Source organism: Microtus oregoni, unplaced genomic scaffold, assembly GCF_018167655.1.
Source record: "Microtus oregoni isolate MIOR12 unplaced genomic scaffold, Mior012 000047F_ref0000412, whole genome shotgun sequence".
NCBI lineage: Eukaryota > Metazoa > Chordata > Mammalia > Rodentia > Cricetidae > Microtus > Microtus oregoni.
In genome coordinates this window covers 5,387,670-5,405,657 of record NW_024543221.1, presented here as the reverse complement: position 1 = coordinate 5,405,657, position 17,988 = coordinate 5,387,670, and the positions used below count along the sequence as shown (strand labels likewise).

At 49.5% G+C, this 17,988-nt stretch overlaps 1 protein-coding gene across 3 annotated transcripts in view; it reads right to left on the bottom strand.

Moving 5' to 3' along the window:
- Cnih3 (cornichon family AMPA receptor auxiliary protein 3) overlaps positions 1 to 16,682 on the bottom strand; it is a 114,079-nt gene extending 97,397 nt beyond the window's left edge. For all 3 annotated transcript variants that reach the window (XR_005972619.1, XR_005972618.1, XM_041635292.1), the window contains exon 1: positions 16,565 to 16,682. Coding sequence is in view for 1 of the 3 variants with exons in the window: in XM_041635292.1 (XP_041491226.1) it covers positions 16,565 to 16,645 (81 nt within the window). In the remaining 2 variants the exon portion in view is untranslated. The remainder of the gene's footprint in view (positions 1 to 16,564) is intronic.
- Positions 16,683 to 17,988: the final 1,306 nt, after the last annotated feature.

Here is a 17,988-nt window from a genome sequence, read left to right as displayed (position 1 = left end):
TCTGCTTCAAGTCCTGTCCTGTCTTCAGATAATGGTTCAGTCCAGCGATGATGGAGTGAATTCGGGGGACACGATATCTGCTTCAAGTCCTGTCCTGTCTTCAGATAATGGTTCCATACTCTAAGAGACCATCTCTCCCCATCCACCATTCAACACACTTCATCTCCATAGCTCTTAAGAATTTGTTCCCAAGCCGGGCGGTGGTGGCGCACGCCTTTAATCCCAGCACTCGGGAGGCAGAGGCAGGCAGATCTCTGTGAGTTCGAGACCAGCCTGGTCTACAAGAGCTAGTTCCAGGACAGGCTCCAAAGCCACAGAGAAACCCTGTCTCGAAAAAAACCAAAAAAAAAAAAAAAAAAAAAAGAATTTGTTCCCAAACTGGGAGTGGTGACACACGCCTTTAATCCCAGGACTCAGAGAGCAGAGGCAGGTGGTTCTCTATGAGTATGGGGCCAGCCTGGTCTACAGAGCAAGTTCCAGGACAGCCAGGGCTACAGTACTAATACCTTCTTTAAAAAGAAGGAAAGATGCCGGGTAGTGGTGGTGCATGCCTTTAATCCCAGCACTTGGGAGGCAGAGGCAGGTGGATCTCTGTGAGTTCGAGGCTAGCCTGGTCTAGAAGAGCTAGTTCCAGGACAGGAACCAAAAGCTACGGAGAAACCCTGTCTCGAAAATAAAAAAAAAAAAAAGGAAAGAAAGACAGACAGAAAGAAAACAGAAAAAAAAATTGTTTCCAGCCTTACCTTCCACTCCAACCCTTGTGAGTCCACAGAAACAGTTTGTTGCCCTGGCAATCTAGAATCCCCATCAAATGAAGGTTCCCTGCTCCACCCAGTGTCCTACCAATGACCCATGACAATAAGGACAATGAAAGTCTGTTCCAGATTTCAGGCAGTCCCACAGAATCACTGTAATAGAATGGCCATCATGGTTGTTTCCCAGTGACACAGAGCTGGGGAATGGACACATCAACTCCCAAACTGGTCCTTTTGGGTCCTGGTCTGTCTGTGAACAGTGTGAAGCAGTTTGCAACACAGGCACTGCTGTGGAAAAATGCTCTTGTACCCTGTAAAGATTTGTCACTCTTACTGGTTTAACAAAATGCTGATTGGCCAGTAGCCAGGCAAGAAGTATATGCAGTGTGACCAGACTAGAAGGATTCTGGGAAGAAGAAAGGCTCAGTCTATAGTCGCTACCCAGATGCAGAGGAAGCAAGATGAAAATGCTGCACAAAAAAAGGTACCAAGTCACATGGCTAAACATAGAAGAGAATTATGGGTTAATTTAAGTTGTAAGAGCTAGTTAATAATAAGCCTAAGCTAATAGGCCAAACAGTTTATAATTATTATAAGCATCTGTGTGTTTATGTGGGACTGAATGGCTGCAGGACTAGGCAGGACAGAAATTTCTGCTTACAGGCACAACAGCCAAACATGTAGCACAAAGTCCATATATGCAAGGTTTGTATTGGACCTCTCTTCTTATATCTAAGGCTCCCCATGAACTAGAGTAGTACCCTCAGAATCCACCCCATATCCAGGCTCTAAACTTCCCAATCCTATTTTCATCTTACCACCCCAAAGAACTAGCTCATCATTTAACCCTTTCCATACTGACACTCCTTCAGAGAAGCTACTAATTCCTTTTCCTGATAAGGTTTGCAGAACACATTTAAATAGTTTTTAATCCAAGATACAAATGTCTCTATTATATAGGGGGCCATCTGGGCTGCCACGGCTAGCCAGCCATGTTGCTATCAACTCTTTTTTTAGAGTTCATGAATCAGTTGCCAATAAGGAAGAAAAAAAGAGCTGGTGCCAAGACTCCATCTCCTCCCCTGCACTTTTCCCCAGCAGGAGAAGCTGATCCCAGAGTCCAAATGGACCATGTGAACACAGATGCTGAAAACTGATGCGCTGGAAATGTCAGCCCACGGTTCTAGACATCATGGCGGTGGGAGGTGGTGGCAGCTTACTTCCCAGCCCTGGAACCTACCAGCTGGGCTAAGTGATACTGTGCAGCCTCCAATAGATCGGAGACACACACAGAGAAGAAATAAAAGGAGCCTGGGAGCAATGGAGAAAGGAGCAGAGAGGGAAGCAGACAGAACAAATAAAACAAGAAAGGAAAGGAAGAGGGGGAGGGAACCAGAGTCCCTAATTCTAGGACCATACAACAACCACAGACAGCTAAATCAGCCAGCCCAGAGCTGCTCCAGGACAGTGGTAGAGAGCTAAATTCTACCTCATCTGCCACTGGATACAATGTAAACAATATGAATTCTACCTAATCTATCACTGGATACAATGTAAACAATGTAAGTGGGAGCTATGCCTGGAAAGGCTAGGAATGGATAGCTGGTGAAATGAGAGAGGAGACATGTGTAGTACCTGTCTGTGGTTTTGCCTTGTGAGAGGGAAAAAGACACAGAGAATGGGAACCAATGGGTCAATGAAAGCCCATCTTAAGCACACTATCTGTGGATAGTGTGGATATTCAAAGGATAGATAATCAGCTCTGCTCCCTCTGGTCAGACAGTCTCAGGGAAGTGAAGCTGCTCACACCCTGGAGGAGAGTAAGCATACAAGGATGGGAGTCCTCCACCCCGGCATCACGATGCTGCTGTTCCACTGGGACATTCGACCCATACTCTACCAGTTACACCAGAGGGTACATAAGTCTCTCCACCTGCTCCTCACCTCACTCTGCCACAGGAGGAAAGAACAAACTATCCACACAAGACAGGTGTCTGGGTAAGCACAGGCTTACATTGCTATGACATTTTTAGTAGTGGTGGTCAGCGATTGGTCTTACCATTTCTTTTTCCTCTCTCTCTCTCTCTCTCTCTCTCTCTCTCTCTCTCTCTCTCATCTGAATGGATGCTTTGCCCGCATGTATGTCTGTGCACCACATGAATGCCTGATGCCTACAGGTCAGGTGTCAGATCCCTGGGAACTGGAATAATAGATGCTGCAAGCCACCATGTAGGTGCCTAGAATTAAACCCACGTCCCCTGCAAGAGCAGCAAGCGCTCTTAACCACTGAGCCATCTCTCCAGCCCATAATTTTATCTTTTAAAGAATCTGACTGAAAACACACACACACCAACTTTCATGACTCAAATGACTCAAGGCAGGATTAAAACGAATAAAAAAATGAAGTAAGCCTCCAAATTATCTCCCAGTGAACTGGCAGATGTTCCATGTCTGTGCCCACAGCAGCGCCCAACATAGCGCAGCAGTGAGTGTGCGAGTCCTGTCTCTGCCCCCCCCCCATTAGAAAACATGCAAGGCTGCCTGCCTGGCCCACCCCTCCCCCTCCTCTCACCCCAGGACTGCCTAAGGGTCTCCTGCACCTCTCCACTGACTTGAGATGAGAAATGCAAATCAGGTTTTAATGAAGTACAAAATGTTTTTGGCAAGATACCCTTTTTATCTCCTAATAGCAGGTGCAATTGTCAGTTCACAGACAGCCTTGAACTTTCTCCACCCTAAAATTATGGGACCATTTATAATTTCTGGCAACTAAAGCTTAATAAGATTTAAGTAAGGATCTTATAATTGTTTATAGAATAGAAATAATGCAATAAACCTGGCCAGGAATTTCTTCTTCTTCACCACCACCCCCTTCAGCCTCTGAGACAGGGTTTCCCTGTGCAGCCCTGGAACTCTCTCTCTGTAGATGAGGCTGGCCTCGAACTCAGAGATCTGCTTGTCTCAGCCTCCAGAGTCCTGGGATTAAAGGTTGTGCCACCACCACCACCCAGCGTGCCAGGTATTTCAGTGCACATATCTGGGATGTCCCAGAGGTCTGCTATTGGAAGCCTGATCCCTAGTGATACTATTCTGGAAAGTTCTGGAAACTCTAGGAAGTTGGGGCCTAGCAGAAGGAAGTTGCTTCTTATGAGATATGCTTGTGTTGGGTCCCTCTCCCTTCTTCATGCTTCCCTGGCTGCCACGATGTGAGCCATTCTGCTCCACCACACCCCCTGTGCCATGGCAGGCTGAAAGGGGGCAATAATGCTTTGCTTCCTTAAACTATTTCTCTCGGTCATTTGATCACAGAAAGAGAAGTATGGTTAATTTGAACGGTACCTGCCAGGGGCCAAAGGGACAAGGAAGAGCAGACAGAGAAGAGAGATGAGAGACCCAGAGAGTTTCTCTGTGTAAGATTAGAGGAGTCACAAAATGATCATGTGATCTGGGTATTCTACTTTTACTATTTTCACAGAACTGGTAGCTGGTCTTGGGTAGGCATTTGTGTATGGTGCTCACTGTAGTGTCATTCACAATGACAAGACAGAAATAAGTCAAGAGGATTAGTCGGGGTTCTCCAGAGGACCTAAACCAAGAGAATATGCATAATTACAAGAGGGCATTCATTAGGTTGACTCACACAATCAGAGGCTGATTAGCCCCACAATGGCCTCAGCGGCTCAGAGAGCTGGGTGTAGTATGAGGCTCGGGCCACATCCGGCCACCCTGCTAGTTTAACCCCTAAAATAACCACATAGTGAAGTAATAAGGGTGGCGGCGGGGCTGCGTCCCCAACACCCCAGCCGCCTGCCCAGCTAGCTTATGCCCCGAAATAATTACACGGACACTGTATTCTTTTAAACACCGTTTGGCCCATTCTCTTCTAGGCTAATTCTCACATATTAATTTAGCCCATTCCTAATCATCTGTGTGTAGCACCCCAAGGTGCGCTTACCGGGGAGATTCTAGCCTAGTCCATCCTGGGTCGGAGCTTCATCCCGGGAGTGGGGCATGGCGTCTCTCTCAGGCGTCTGCTCCTGAGAGGAAAGCTGTCGAGACTCTGACCTCACTTCCTCTTCCTCCCAGTGTTCTGTCCTGTTTTCTCCTCCCACCTATCTTCTAACCAATAAAATGGGCCAGGGCAGTTCCTTTATTAGCCAATGACCTTCCTCCATCAACATAGAAATTGTTTTAATTAAATTACTGCCTGGCCCATTAGCTCTAGGCTCTTATTGGCTAACTCTCACATCTTGATTAACCCATTTCTATTAAATCTGTGTATCACCACGTGACTGTGGCTTACCAGCAAGATTCTAACTTAAGTCCATCTCAGGCCGGAGATTCATGGTGTCTGCCACTCTGCCCTTCTTCCCAGAATTCTGTTCTGTCTTCCCCACCTACCTGAATTCCGCCCTATCAACTAGGCCAAGACAGTTTCTTTAATAACCAATGAAAGCAACACAAATACAGAAGGACCTTCTACACCAGCTGGGAAAGCCAGCAGCTTCTCCATCCAAGAGGCTGGCAGTATTCAGTAAGAAAAACCAACCATGAAATGCCCTAGAGACCGAGGTTAGAGGCATAAAATGCCCTAGAGACTCACTGTAAGTTGATATTCAAAGGCCCCGGAATCATCTTAGTGCTGAGCCAAGATCGGGACCACAGAAAAAAACAAATGGGATATATGCTCACTCTAGAAGAATCGAGAACGCAGGTGTACACTCTTTCCCTCTTTCCTCTTCCTCTTGCTTTTAGTTCCATCCATGTCCCATGCTACTCGATGAGGCCACACACATTCAGGGTGAGTCTTTAGGGTTTGCCTACCCGTGAATGAGTCATCTCTGGAAATGACCTCACAGCCACACCCAGAACGCACCTTGACAGTTCACTAGGCATCTCCCAATCCAATCAACAACCAAGATTCGGCATCCGACTGCGCACTCATTGACAGACGGGTGGCTATGTGGCACGTGGCATAAACACCTAATAGAACGGTACTCAGTTTAACAAGGAACCCAACTGTCATCTATGCCATCACATGGGTGAAACTTGCAGGCATGACATCAAGTGAAACAAGCCAGGAAGAAAGAAAAAAAAAATGCTGTTTTCTCGATTTATATAAATAAAGTACCTAGAATTGTGAAATTCATAGAAAGTAGAAGAGCAGATGCCAGGACTAAAGGGATCAGGAAGTTACTATTTGATAGGGTGGATTTCAGTTTAGAGGTGAAGCTCTGGAGATAGGTGGTGGATGGATGCAAAAACATGAACACACTCAATGTACCCATGGTGTGTTTAAAGGGGAATTAAAATAGTTAAGACAATATCTTCTGTATATTTTTTTAAAAAAATCAAATTTTAAAAAATGTTAGAGAACCTACACAGACCCCCAGAGTAGTAGCTCCCAGGTAGTCGGAGGAGATGTAGCTAAGGCTAGGAGCAGGACCAAACTAGAGGAACCAGGCAACAGGGGAGCCAGTCTAAGTTTAGTTGTGCACGAGACCAATTAGCTGACAGCTGGACAGAAAACAATCCAGTTCCACACACACTTGATTAGCATCTGCACAAGTTCTGGAGACAGACGGAAGCAGCCAGCGCCTGCCCTTCCTGTGCCTGCAAGGAAGGCCATAGCAGCTACAGAGGCACAGTTGTGTTGTGTTTGTGATTGCTCTCTGGTGCCCAGAGTTGAACTCAGGGCCTGGCAAATGCCACAGAGGCACTCTACCGAGACTACACTTTCCTGGGCACTTGAACCTTGTACCAAACAGGCCTTTATACCACACTGGTCCTTCTTGTAGCCACAGAGAAGACACAGAAGCATCCTAGTGGATGCTGTGCTCAGCATCTGCAGTACGCCACCCAGCAGGGCCAATTGCTAGACCCCGCTCTACAGGGGTCACCACTATCCCCAAAGCCACAGACTCCCTCTTCTCCCAATGATGAAACATGTAAACTTCTGGCTTCACAGACCAAATGAAGCTGCCAGAGATGACTTATCCCTGTCAATAGTCGGAGAGCCACCACCCACCAGCCACAGCATGTGTTCACATGTTAAAGTGTGTGAGGACATGGGCGTGCGCATGGACACAGAGGTCCCAATGAACCACCTGAGTCTGTCAGTGTCGTGGGAGCTGGCAACAGACTGAAGCACAGAAGAGCTGAGATAAGAACAGAGGCCTCCCGTGGGAAAGAACACGGGGAATTTAGATTCGGGAGAGACATTTTTCCTTTGTGGCCAGAGTAACGAACAAACACACCCAAAGGCCGATGCAGTCTAAGTGTGGTGCTGGGGGCCTGAGATGGTGGCTGGTGGGAGACGGGGTGCAAAGGCAGGCAGGACTTCGAACATCTTCCTACAGCATCTTCATCCACCCCGGGATCCTAAGCAGAGTCTTTAGTCTTCCACCCTGCTGTAGGGGCAACTCCTCAAGCCTGTCACATGCTTTAGTGTCTAGGGTGCTGAGTTTCATCTCTGTGGCTGTGATCAAACACCCTGACGTGAAGCAACTTGCAGGGGAAAGTGTTTGTGACAACTTACAACTCCAGTTGACCATTCCTCGTGAGGAAGTCAAGGCAAGAATTTCAAACAGCCAGTCACATTACTTCCACTATAGTGAGAAACTGTATGTATGTATTCATGCTCACTGCAGTGATATTCTGTCTGTGTTTTAACAAATAAAGCTTGCCTGTCCCTTGCTTGCTTGCTTGCTTGCTTGCTTGCTTGTGGTAGGTTCTACTTCTCCACTCTTAACAGTTCAGGAACCTTGGCTAAAGAATAGTGCTGCCCACAGTGGGTGGGATCTTCCCACATTCTTTAACTGAATTAAGACAAGCCCTCACAGACACGCCCACAGGCCAACCCAAGGTTGACAACACACTTAGGTAATTCTAGTTCTCACCAAGTCGGCTTTAAGCTCCCTATCCCAGGTACCATACGGTGTACACAGAAATGCCAGTGGCTCCACTCGAGCCTACCCTCGGTTTAGACACCTTTCTCTTTGTTTGGCTTTATTTTGGCATATGTAAGAAAGTCTCATGTTTGCCTCTCACCCTATGCTAAATTAAAAATATTTGCCAGCCTCATTATTAAGTTCTACATTACTTATTCACAGACCAACTCAGGACTTAATTGTGCACTTGGGAGTCTTCATGACCTTTAAGAGATTTAATCAGAATCCCAGCGCTATCAAGCATACAAAATCTCAGTCACCCATGAAGATTCAGACACCGGACATAAATGACCCCCCCAGCAGCAGCCACCCTAGCCCCCCAGATCTGAGGTTGGAATGCATAGGCACAGCTTCCCTGTCTGTAGCAGGACTCACTTGGTGCCTCTCCTCCAAGCTGCACAATTCAGCTTCCTTTCTGAGGTCCCTTCAGTCACCGTAAGAAGAAGCGACCTGAATTGCAAACATATGAGCTAGAATTTAATATTTTGTGTCTTCTGAGCCACAAGGAGACTATCTACATGGTTGCCAAGTGGTGTGAGAGAATGGTGTATTTCACAATTATGACCAAAAAATGGGTCTCACGGGGCCTGGGGAGATGGCTTAGCAGGAAAAGGCACTGGCCACCAAGCCTGACTGCATGAGCATGATCTCCCGGACCCACACGGTGGAGAGAACAATGACCTCCACACCTGCACCATGGCTGTGCATGAGTGTGCGCGTGTGCTCACACACAGACACAGAAACACACATAATAAATGTAATAAAATTCTCATGGGTATCACAGATGCTGATGAGATGGCTCAATGAGTAAGAATGTTTGTTCTGCAAGTACAAGGACCTCCCCCCTTGACTTGTCCCTTTGAGCATCTCCCCTCTGCCTAGAGATGCTGGACTATAAAACTCACTGCTGTGGTGGTTTGAACAAGCATGACCCCATAGGCTCATGTATTTGAATGTTTGGTCCTTGTTGGAGGAGGTGTGTCACTGGGGTGGCTTTGAGATTTCAAGGTCTCCTGCCAGGCCCAGTGTCACTCTCTACTCACTTCCTATGTACTTGTGGACCAGACGCAAGCTCTCAGTTATTGCCCCGGCACAGAGCCTGCTGCTGCCATGCTTCCTGACATGATGTACGTGCACTAACCCTCTGAAACTGTAAGCCAGCCCCCAATTAAACACCTTCATTTATGAGCTGCCTTGGTCATAGTGTCTCTTCACAGAATAGAACAGTGGACAACCTTCCCTCACAGAGCCACCATGTCTGGGATGCTGCAGGCCTCCTGCAGATCCAGAAATGTCTAATTTTAGAAACCCTCCCTATGACAATTGTAAGTCTAGAAAGCTATTCATCAAGGAAGAATTTGTCAAGCTTGGTTGATCCAGCACATTAGCCGGATGCTGGACTTATTCTGCTGTAGCGGCTCTAATCATTGCACCACCATGCACTGGATACGGAGGACAAAGCAGACAGCAGCAGTTCCAATCCCCGTGAACCAGGAGCCTAGGGCTGCATGACCAGTGGAACCATGGGATGTAAGGCAAGGGACGGGAGAAATGGATAGGGTGGGCAGAGGCTGGAACTCAGCCAGCCCAATAAGGAACGGAGGGGAGCAGACAGCATTTCACGGATGTAGGAGGGCCCACGTGGGAACTAGCTGAAGCACAGAAGGTGTCAAGTGAGAGGAAACTGCTAACTGGACCTAGTCATGGAAGTCCTCTAAGGTATGTAAGTAAAAGCCAGAAGGGGTTTTAGTATGCGGATGACATGCAGAGATTCTTTCCGATGCTGGAACTACCTTTCTGGGGGAGTGGGGGTTGCAGCAGGTGGATTCATTCAAGTGAGATGAAAACTCAGGAGGCCAATATGGAAGTGATGGAGGAAGACCAGGGAAGCAGCACCGCTGCTCATATTACAACATGGAAGGGATATTATACTCTAAGGAAGAACAAATGAAGCCTGGCCCAAAGCAGGGTCATGAGGCAAGGTAGCTGGTGCAGGTGTGTGTGTGACCAGGTTGGGAGGGTGCATGTTCCCAGGGGCACAGATGAAAGGCTTAGTCTTGGAGCCACACAGTTGGAGGCAGTACCTTTAGGACATAATTCCATCACTTAAGGTGTGCCCTTACAGGAGATTAAGGGACCCCAATCTCTTCATTCTCTTTTCTTGTTGCTTCCTGGTTCATATGATTTATGATTTTTCTCTGCTTCATACCCATGATGGACTACCTCAGTAGAGACCCAACACCATCAGGCCGCAGGATCATGAACTAGAACTTCAGATCTATGAGCCCAAGAGAATCTTTTATAGTTCACTCTCTTCGTGACAGAAAACTAACACCTAACGGTAACTAAAAAAGGGGGAGTGGAACGGTCCCTAGGTGGGGACCAGGTCCGCTGAAGCCTTGAGTGATGAAGGCACATGGGTTCAGTGTGGAACCAAATGGGCATGAGGCAGGCAGTCCACAGGGGCAGATGCAGGCCTGGCCTAAGGGCAGGACTAAGAGGCAGAAAGAAAACAACCAGCTAGAAACATGGGAAAGCATCCAGGGTAGAAAGAGAAAAAAAAATTAAAAGGTCCAAGGAATAACGAGAATACAGCCACAAGGAAGACATGCGCAGCGATGGCAAGACCACAGAAAGGCCTCCATAGCACTAACTGGTACCCAGAGATGGCCCAGCAGAGGTCTGCCAGTGTCCTTGGCAGGCACTGAGCGAAGAAGCACTGTGGGCATAGAGCATGGGTCAAAGGCGGTCAACAAATATCTTAAAATCAGGGAAGAAATGCCTCTGGAGAACACCGACCTTGTCCAGGCCTAGATAACGGATGCAGAGCGTTTGGCATACTATGTGTCTGAGAGAAGAACTTAAAGAGAAAGGGGGCAAAACCAGTCTGCAAAGAGAAGAGACTTGGAGACCTGAGACATGGTTGTGGGGTGAGGCACTAAGGATACAGGGAAACACATCTAATCAATATTCAAGGAAGAAATCAGCTTCAACAAAAGGGAGATCATGACCTGAGCCAGGGAAGAAATGGATTTGCCAGAGCATACGTGGAGAAACTCATGGAGGGCGGGTACTATGGTCTGACTGTCTCATCAAAAACCATGTTGAAATTTAATTGCAATTGTGATAGTATGAAGAGAAAAACTGCCTTTAAGAGACAACGAGGTCACGGGATACCACCTTTATGAATGGATTAAAGCTGTTATCATAGGAAGAATTAGCTCTAAAGGTGGGGTGTGGAGCCTCCCTTCCCTCTCCGGAACACACGCTCTCATGCCGTGTGGTGCCTTCCATCATGTTGTGAAGCAATAAGAAAGGCCTTGCCAGGTGTAGCCCTTAGATCCGGGACCTGTGAGAACCCTTAACTGTGAGTCAAATAAATTTCTCTTGTTCCTGCTAAATGATGCACCATGTTCTGTTACAGCAACAGGAAAGACCAAGACAGCAGGGCAGTGAGTGCTCCTGACAACGGCCTCTGTCACATCAGTGCAGGGCAGTGAGTGCTCCTGATCAGTGCGGGGCAGTGAGTGCTCCTGATCAGTGCGGAGCAGTGAGTGCTCCTGATCAGTGGGGGGCAGTGAGTGCTCCTGATCAGTGCGGGGCAGTCAGTGCTCCTGATCAGTGCGGGGCAGTGAGTGCTCCTGATCAATGTGGGGCAGTGAGTGCTACTGATCAGTGCGGGACAGTGAGTGCTCCTGATCAATGTGGGGCAGTGAGTGCTCCTGATAAATGCAGGGCAGTGAGTGCTCCTGATCAGTGCAGGGCAGTGAGTGCTCCTGATCAGTGCGGGGCAGTGAGTACTCCTGATCAGTGCAGGGCAGCGAGTGCTCAGTATTCACTGAGGGCATTAGGTCAGTTCAGTACCAGGCACTACACAGGTCCGTGAGGATGTGACCACAACTAGACCCAAATCCTTGGTGGATCTTGCAGGGAGTGGCCCACAGAGGTAAAAGACAGTGACAGAAAAGAATAGAGAAGGCACCATCAGACAGCACGTTGACGGGGACATTAGGCACTTCTCACCTTGTGGGAAGAAAGTCAATAGCAGAAAACTGGCCCCGAGAATGAAGGGCAGAGTCACATGAACACACAGCAGACAACAGAGAGCAGTGAGTGGAGGGGACAGGAGGAAAGTGAAGTCAGATGTGCTCTCAGGGTTGGGACAGGTAGAAACCTGCATGGCAAGGCCACACGGCTTCACCTGCCTTTGTTTGGAGACGGGAGAGTTAGAGAAAACCTGCCTTGGGGCCTCTGCCACATCCAAGCTTAGGAAGCCTAGAAACATCAGTAACTGATGAGGCTCTGCCAGCCAGCACTGGCTTGTTTCCAGAGCCTCTGAGTTCTATTCCCTCCGCTGCTCTTACAGCATGACTGATGGAGATACGATGATGACAAGACTGGCTTTGGGAGGTGGCCAGCCAACACTCAACACAAGCTGAAATGAGAAGTGAATATCACAACCGACAGGGGGAGCCCTCCGGGTTCACCAGTGCTCCCAAGCCCCTGGCAAGAGGAAACATCACATTGGACAGAGGGAGCCCACCAGATTCACCATTGTCTTCTCCCTTCCCCCCTCCTCCACTGCCCTTGCAGGAGAACTGCCACTGGTATCAAGGACTCTGAGTCTCCCGGAATGGTTGGTCATTTTTGGCATCAGTTGTAGTTCTCCAGGTTCCAAAGCACCAAAGTCCAGAATAGGATGTGTGCCCCTGGCTACCTAGGGTGTGGTCCCCAAGGGCAGTCAGAAATGGGCCAGGCAGAAGGGCAGGAGAATCCAGTATAAAGCTTATGAAGCTCCTCCGTGCCCCGGGATCATCCTCAGCTGCAGACAACAGGGATGGGCAGTAAAGGCCCTTCTCTTTCTATGTGGGTGGAGAGAGTCTGTGGGGTGGCCGGGGACAGAGTGGACAGGCAGCAGCTGCAGGTGGCTGGCTCTGAACACTAGAGGATGGCTTGATCTAAACAGACCAGCAGTGGAGGCCAGGGAAGGGCTGGCAGGGGCTGTGCTGCCCCTGGCTCAGAGCAGGTCAAAAAAGATGTCCAAGAAAAAGGTTACAATGAGTCCCACAAAACACTCCCGCCTTTCTTCTTATAGATGGATAACTGGGGAAAGTGAGACGTGTTCCTAGTGGCCGGGTCTGACAGGTTAGAACTGGCCGAAAGGTCCAGCCATGAAGACTGTCTAGTAAAACTTCCCTTCAGCCGACTAGAACTCATTATCACCCGTGAGGCATACTCAAACTCTAAGGGTAAATGCCGGCATAAGCCCAAAGCCATTTCGAAACGGGGCGATACATCAAGCCTTTCTAGAGAGCGTCACTGGGGACTAATTTTATTTGTTAACTGCGGAAGTTCAGGGGGACTCTAGACATTAAAAACCTGGAAAACTAAAAGCCTGAAATAAGCGGTAATGCATCTTTGATCTTTTCACAGAACAGCTTCATCTGTGTTTATGTAATGAGACCGTCTGCAAACAGGCTCGGCCAAGCTGGAGCAGAGAAGATTCTGAATTGTGAGTAAACACTGTTCATCTCAGGCTGGCTGGAAACAGACATCGCTCCATGGAGCAAACCTTTCAAGACTCTTGTGGGCTGCATCCACATGCAGCCTTTTAAATGCATTTAAAAACACCCAGTCTTCTCTGGATGGAAAGGTGCGGGTGACTTGACTATTGTTCCCTTGCATATGGCTGTATTTTCAAACTTTCTGGAATTGAACCTCTACCCTTTGACTTTCATAAGCAAGTCTACTTTTTAAGAAGGTGGAGTAGAATTTCTTCTTTTAAAGAAGAATGCACAGAGCTGGGTGTGTAGTAGACAATTGTAATCCTAGCACTTCGGGGACAGAGGTGGGATGAGGGTGAATTCTGGGCCAACCTGGACTACATATCAATACTCTGACTGCAAACAAAGCAAAACAAAAGGGAGAAGGGACGGGGAAGATGTGTACTGTTTTGAACTTTACTGTACTCCAATCAGAAGTTCCAATTCTAAATATCTTACTGACATAGAAGGTAATGTTTTGGGTAGAAATGACTATTAAATCAATAATTCAAAGCCAGTGATTACAGTTGGGGAAAGGGCTTGGGCGTAAGACGCTCACAGACTCAAATCAAATCCCAGGTCCAACACAAGCCAAGTTGCACACGCTTGGGAAGTTTCAGAACTATAGTTTCTTCCCGTGCAAAAAAGTCATCTGTGGGGACTAAACGATGCCCTGGCATGTGAGAGGCAATATCCACGAAGAACACAAAGCCATGGTTTCCAACAAACGAACAAAGAGCTCAGTCTCACTCGGCTTCTGCAAACCATGACAAATGTACCCAAATGCAGTGGCTGATGGGAAATAGTTTCATGTGAAAACAGTGCAGAGAGATTTCCAAGGCAAAAATCAATGTTTAAATGTGCTTATGACGAGCCACATCCATCTTTGCTTCTAGATATCCAGGGAGGCCGAGGAGGGGAGGTGGGGGTAACTGGAGGTACTCCTGAGAGGTCTTCTCCAAACTACACAGGTCCGAGGGTGGAGGACTACCTACTGGGTAAACAGGAACTTCCGTTATTTCCCTTAAATAGGCATGTGCGTGTACAGATAAACAGAAGGGGGAAAACCTACAGCCTGCATCTCTTCTGGCCCAGGGGGTGCAGGCATCTTAACCACTGCGTATTAAATGCGGATTCATTGTTTGGGATGCCAATATATGCTAAGCAATCAATATGACTCATCAGACCAGGAAATGTATAGAAATATAAGATGCTGGAAAGAAGGCAAATGCACCATCTACTAACTCTCCTAAATATTAGGTTGATATAGTTACCACCATTCAACCAATACCCACAAACACACAGTGTGTGCATGAGGAAATCAGACCATATCTGAGTGCTCCTTTCGGTGTTCAGGAATCAAATCACCGGTGGGGATGGGATTGCTTGACTCAGAGAGAGAAGGAAAGGACTAGGGAATAGGGACTGTGCCTGTTGTCACCATGTCACTTCCTCTAACTGTGCCAACAGGACCTGACTTGGGATTTGACTACATTGTACTCCCTCAGTTTGGGCCATGAGGGTTGGGGGTAGAGGCCAGCGCAGGATCGCTAGGACATTCAGACGTCACTTGGTCAACTTAGCTGCACAAATCATCCACTTAATTAACTTGTTCTTGAAGTGTTTGTTCCCCTCCCCAACCTCACCCACATGCACCCTGAGGGAGAGGAGAGAATTCTTTCTTGGGACCCACCCTGCTTCAGGGGCCAAAGCAGTGAGTGCCAAGTCTGAAGGAGTTTGGGATGCTCTCAGGATCTGCTACCCTCCAGACAAAGCAAAACCAGAAAGAAACAGCAAATTAAGTATTAGCCTTCAAGAAAGTGGCTCCCTCTCCATATCCAAAGAAGCCGAGGAAGTTCCTTTAGAACATGGAAGCAGATCTCTGCTGCACACTTAGGCACTTGCTACCCTGAACCCCTTTTTATCCTAAACCTGATACGGTTTCATTTTTTTCTTAGCAATTGCCAACAGCCTCAAATCCCCCTGTCTGCAGTAGAATAGACCCAGCATTCCAGGGCAGAAAGGACAAATCCTATTACATCTAACAGGACTTTTTATATCAGCCCCCAAGTTCCTGCATCGGAATCCATTCCTAAACCACTGATAAGTGATTACACAATCTTAGAAAGAGGTGGACATTTAGATGTGCTCTTCAGGGTCTTCTCAGAGTCCAGGGGTTAGAAGCCCCTTCCTCCTCCCCAGACACTCTCTTTCTGTTCCTTGCCACAGCCCTTATGGCAGGAGATGCAGGGTTCTATTTTAAGACAAACCCTCTCACACTAGAAACCACTCAGACAAAACACCAGCATCTCAACTACTCCCCAGTCTTCTCCCTTCTGGGTCATCTATTGTACACAAGCTCTCCAAGGTTCCCCAGAGCCTCCAGGAGTTGGTCTCAGGGTCCCTCCTATTGCCCCACCTTGCTGGAAGGGCAAGGCTGCCAACAGCGGTTATCAGTCACTAGGACCTTGGCCCCTTCTGATCATCCTCCCCAGGATGAGAATGGGGACCTTAACCAGCCTCAGAAGGAAGCTAAGGGGTCAAGGGCTTGTGAAATGTGGCTCAGTCCACAGGAGACCTACTCCTCTTCCGGAGTCCTGGGCTCTACGCCACACCACACTTGATGACCTACGACCCATCTGCTCTCCATACTGGAAGGAAGCCAGGGTCCCAGGGATGATGGGCCTGACCAGATCACACTGGAACCTTATTTATCCTGGTCTTCCTCCCTCTCTCTTCTTAACTCCCATCCCTCTTGATTTCCCTCCCCTCCCGCCTGGCTTCTCCCTCCTTCCTCTTACAAGGCACTCTGGTTGTGTTTCCACTTTGTCTCCAATTATGTCTGAACGCAACCCACCACAGATGCTGACATTTTAAATGTTTAGTTGTTATAGTTACTTGACTAATTGCCTGGGCCACCAGCAGCGCTTCTTCTTTTCTGCAGGAGGGGGTGGGGAGGGGGCAGCCCGGCAGATAGGGTTTTAAGCCACTACTTGGAACCGGCCCGGGACACCTTGCCACGCCCAGGAGAGTGCCCCGAGCAGAGGATCCGCAAGTCACAAGCTCCAGCCAGGGCAAAGGTGCGCCCGCCCAGTACCTGTACTGCCTGGCCTCGGGGATGCCAAGAATTGTGTCTCCTGCCCCGGGACAAGGGAGATAGACAGGTCTGCTCAACAAATGCTTCTATCTGGCCTCACAGTCCGCCCACGCCTGCGATGTGTAGAAGGCAGGTGAAATGAGGAACCGAAGTGGGCCTGGGTGGGGTTGAGGGGGTCTTTGGGGCAAAAGAGTTAAAAGCCGGTAGCAGGTTACTCACGTGCCAGATAGCGAAGAAGATGAGCGCAGCGCAGAGCACCAGGGACAGCATGTAGCAGAAAGCAGCGAAAGTGAAGGCCATGATTGAGGACCCCGATCCCACCACACACAAAGCCGATCCCTGGAGACCAGTGCCCTCCCAAATGGGAGCCAGGAAAACGTCTGCACACTCCCAGTAAAACCAAAGGCTAGGAGCACGCACAACAAGCAAAGGCAGAGTTGAGGGTCAGTGAAGCCGGCAAGATACGGGCAGGACGGGAGACCCAGGACGTGGAGCGGCCACTGGCACAGAATGTCGCTGGCGGCAACTGTTCCCCTAGCCAAAGAGGAAATCTAACCAGTAGAGAACACCTGCAGACCTGTGTCAACTAGGGAGGCTCTTGAGACCAACAGGCATCGGGTGCGAGGACTTCAGAGAGGACCAGTCAAGGAGGTCCGGTCCCCTGGAAAGAGCCTCTCTGTCCGCTCTAGAGCGGTGAAGCGAGCGCACCACCCAGACTCCGGGAGCGTCCGACCAGATGCGGGGGCTCCAAGGTCCTCAATCCCACAGCCGATCTGTCCCCCAACACAAGTCTTTAGGTGGCGGCCGAGGTGAGCCAGGTCCCGTTAGTCCTGCACCCTGGGCTGGGGTCTTCCAACGCAGCTGTGCGCACGGAGATGCATCCGGCCCCGGCCCCAACCGCGGTCCCCCGGCCGCCGGCTTCCGTAACCCGGTGCCTGGGAAACTGGGTCGGACCGGGGCGGCGTGGGCTCTAGCCTAGCGGGCCAGCTCCCGGCCGGGCGGCCGTGGCGCGGGTTTCCGGCCAAGTGCTGCTCGCGACTGAGCGGGGCTCCACCTGCTGCTGCTGTCGCGGGCGCCGCGAAGACTGCGGCGCTGGGACCCCTCCCTCGAGGCGCCCCACCCTGCCGGCTCCGGAGCGCGCCCTCCCCGCGGGCGGAGACTGCAGCGCTGGGGGCCGGGGAGGCGGTGGCGAAGAGACGCGGTGCGCGCCCGCCTCTCGGAGGAAACTTGCGGCCCCGCGCGCGGAGGCGGGAGGGGCAGGGACTCTTTAAGCACGTGCGCCCAGAGCGAGTGGGAAGGCGGAAGGCTATGGCGATGACGCGCCCGCCGCCCCTAGGCTTCCAGCAGTTTTGTGCACATTTAGAGCGGGAAGTGAGGGGACTTAGACACGGGAGTGGCTTGGCTCCTGTTGGATGGGTCCAGCCATGGCAGATTTCTCAGATTGTAAGGTACTCTTGATCTGGAAGTGCCTTTTCAACCCAACCTGAGCACCGTACCCCCTACCCCCCCCCCCCGCATTTCCCCCACCGGGCAGAATCCTGCATTAGAGCCCACCCCTGGCATGCTACACGATCTCATTCCAGCTGACTTTGGGGTTGAAGGAACCTGGTGCCATAGATAAGGCAGTAGCAAGTGTTTCCATG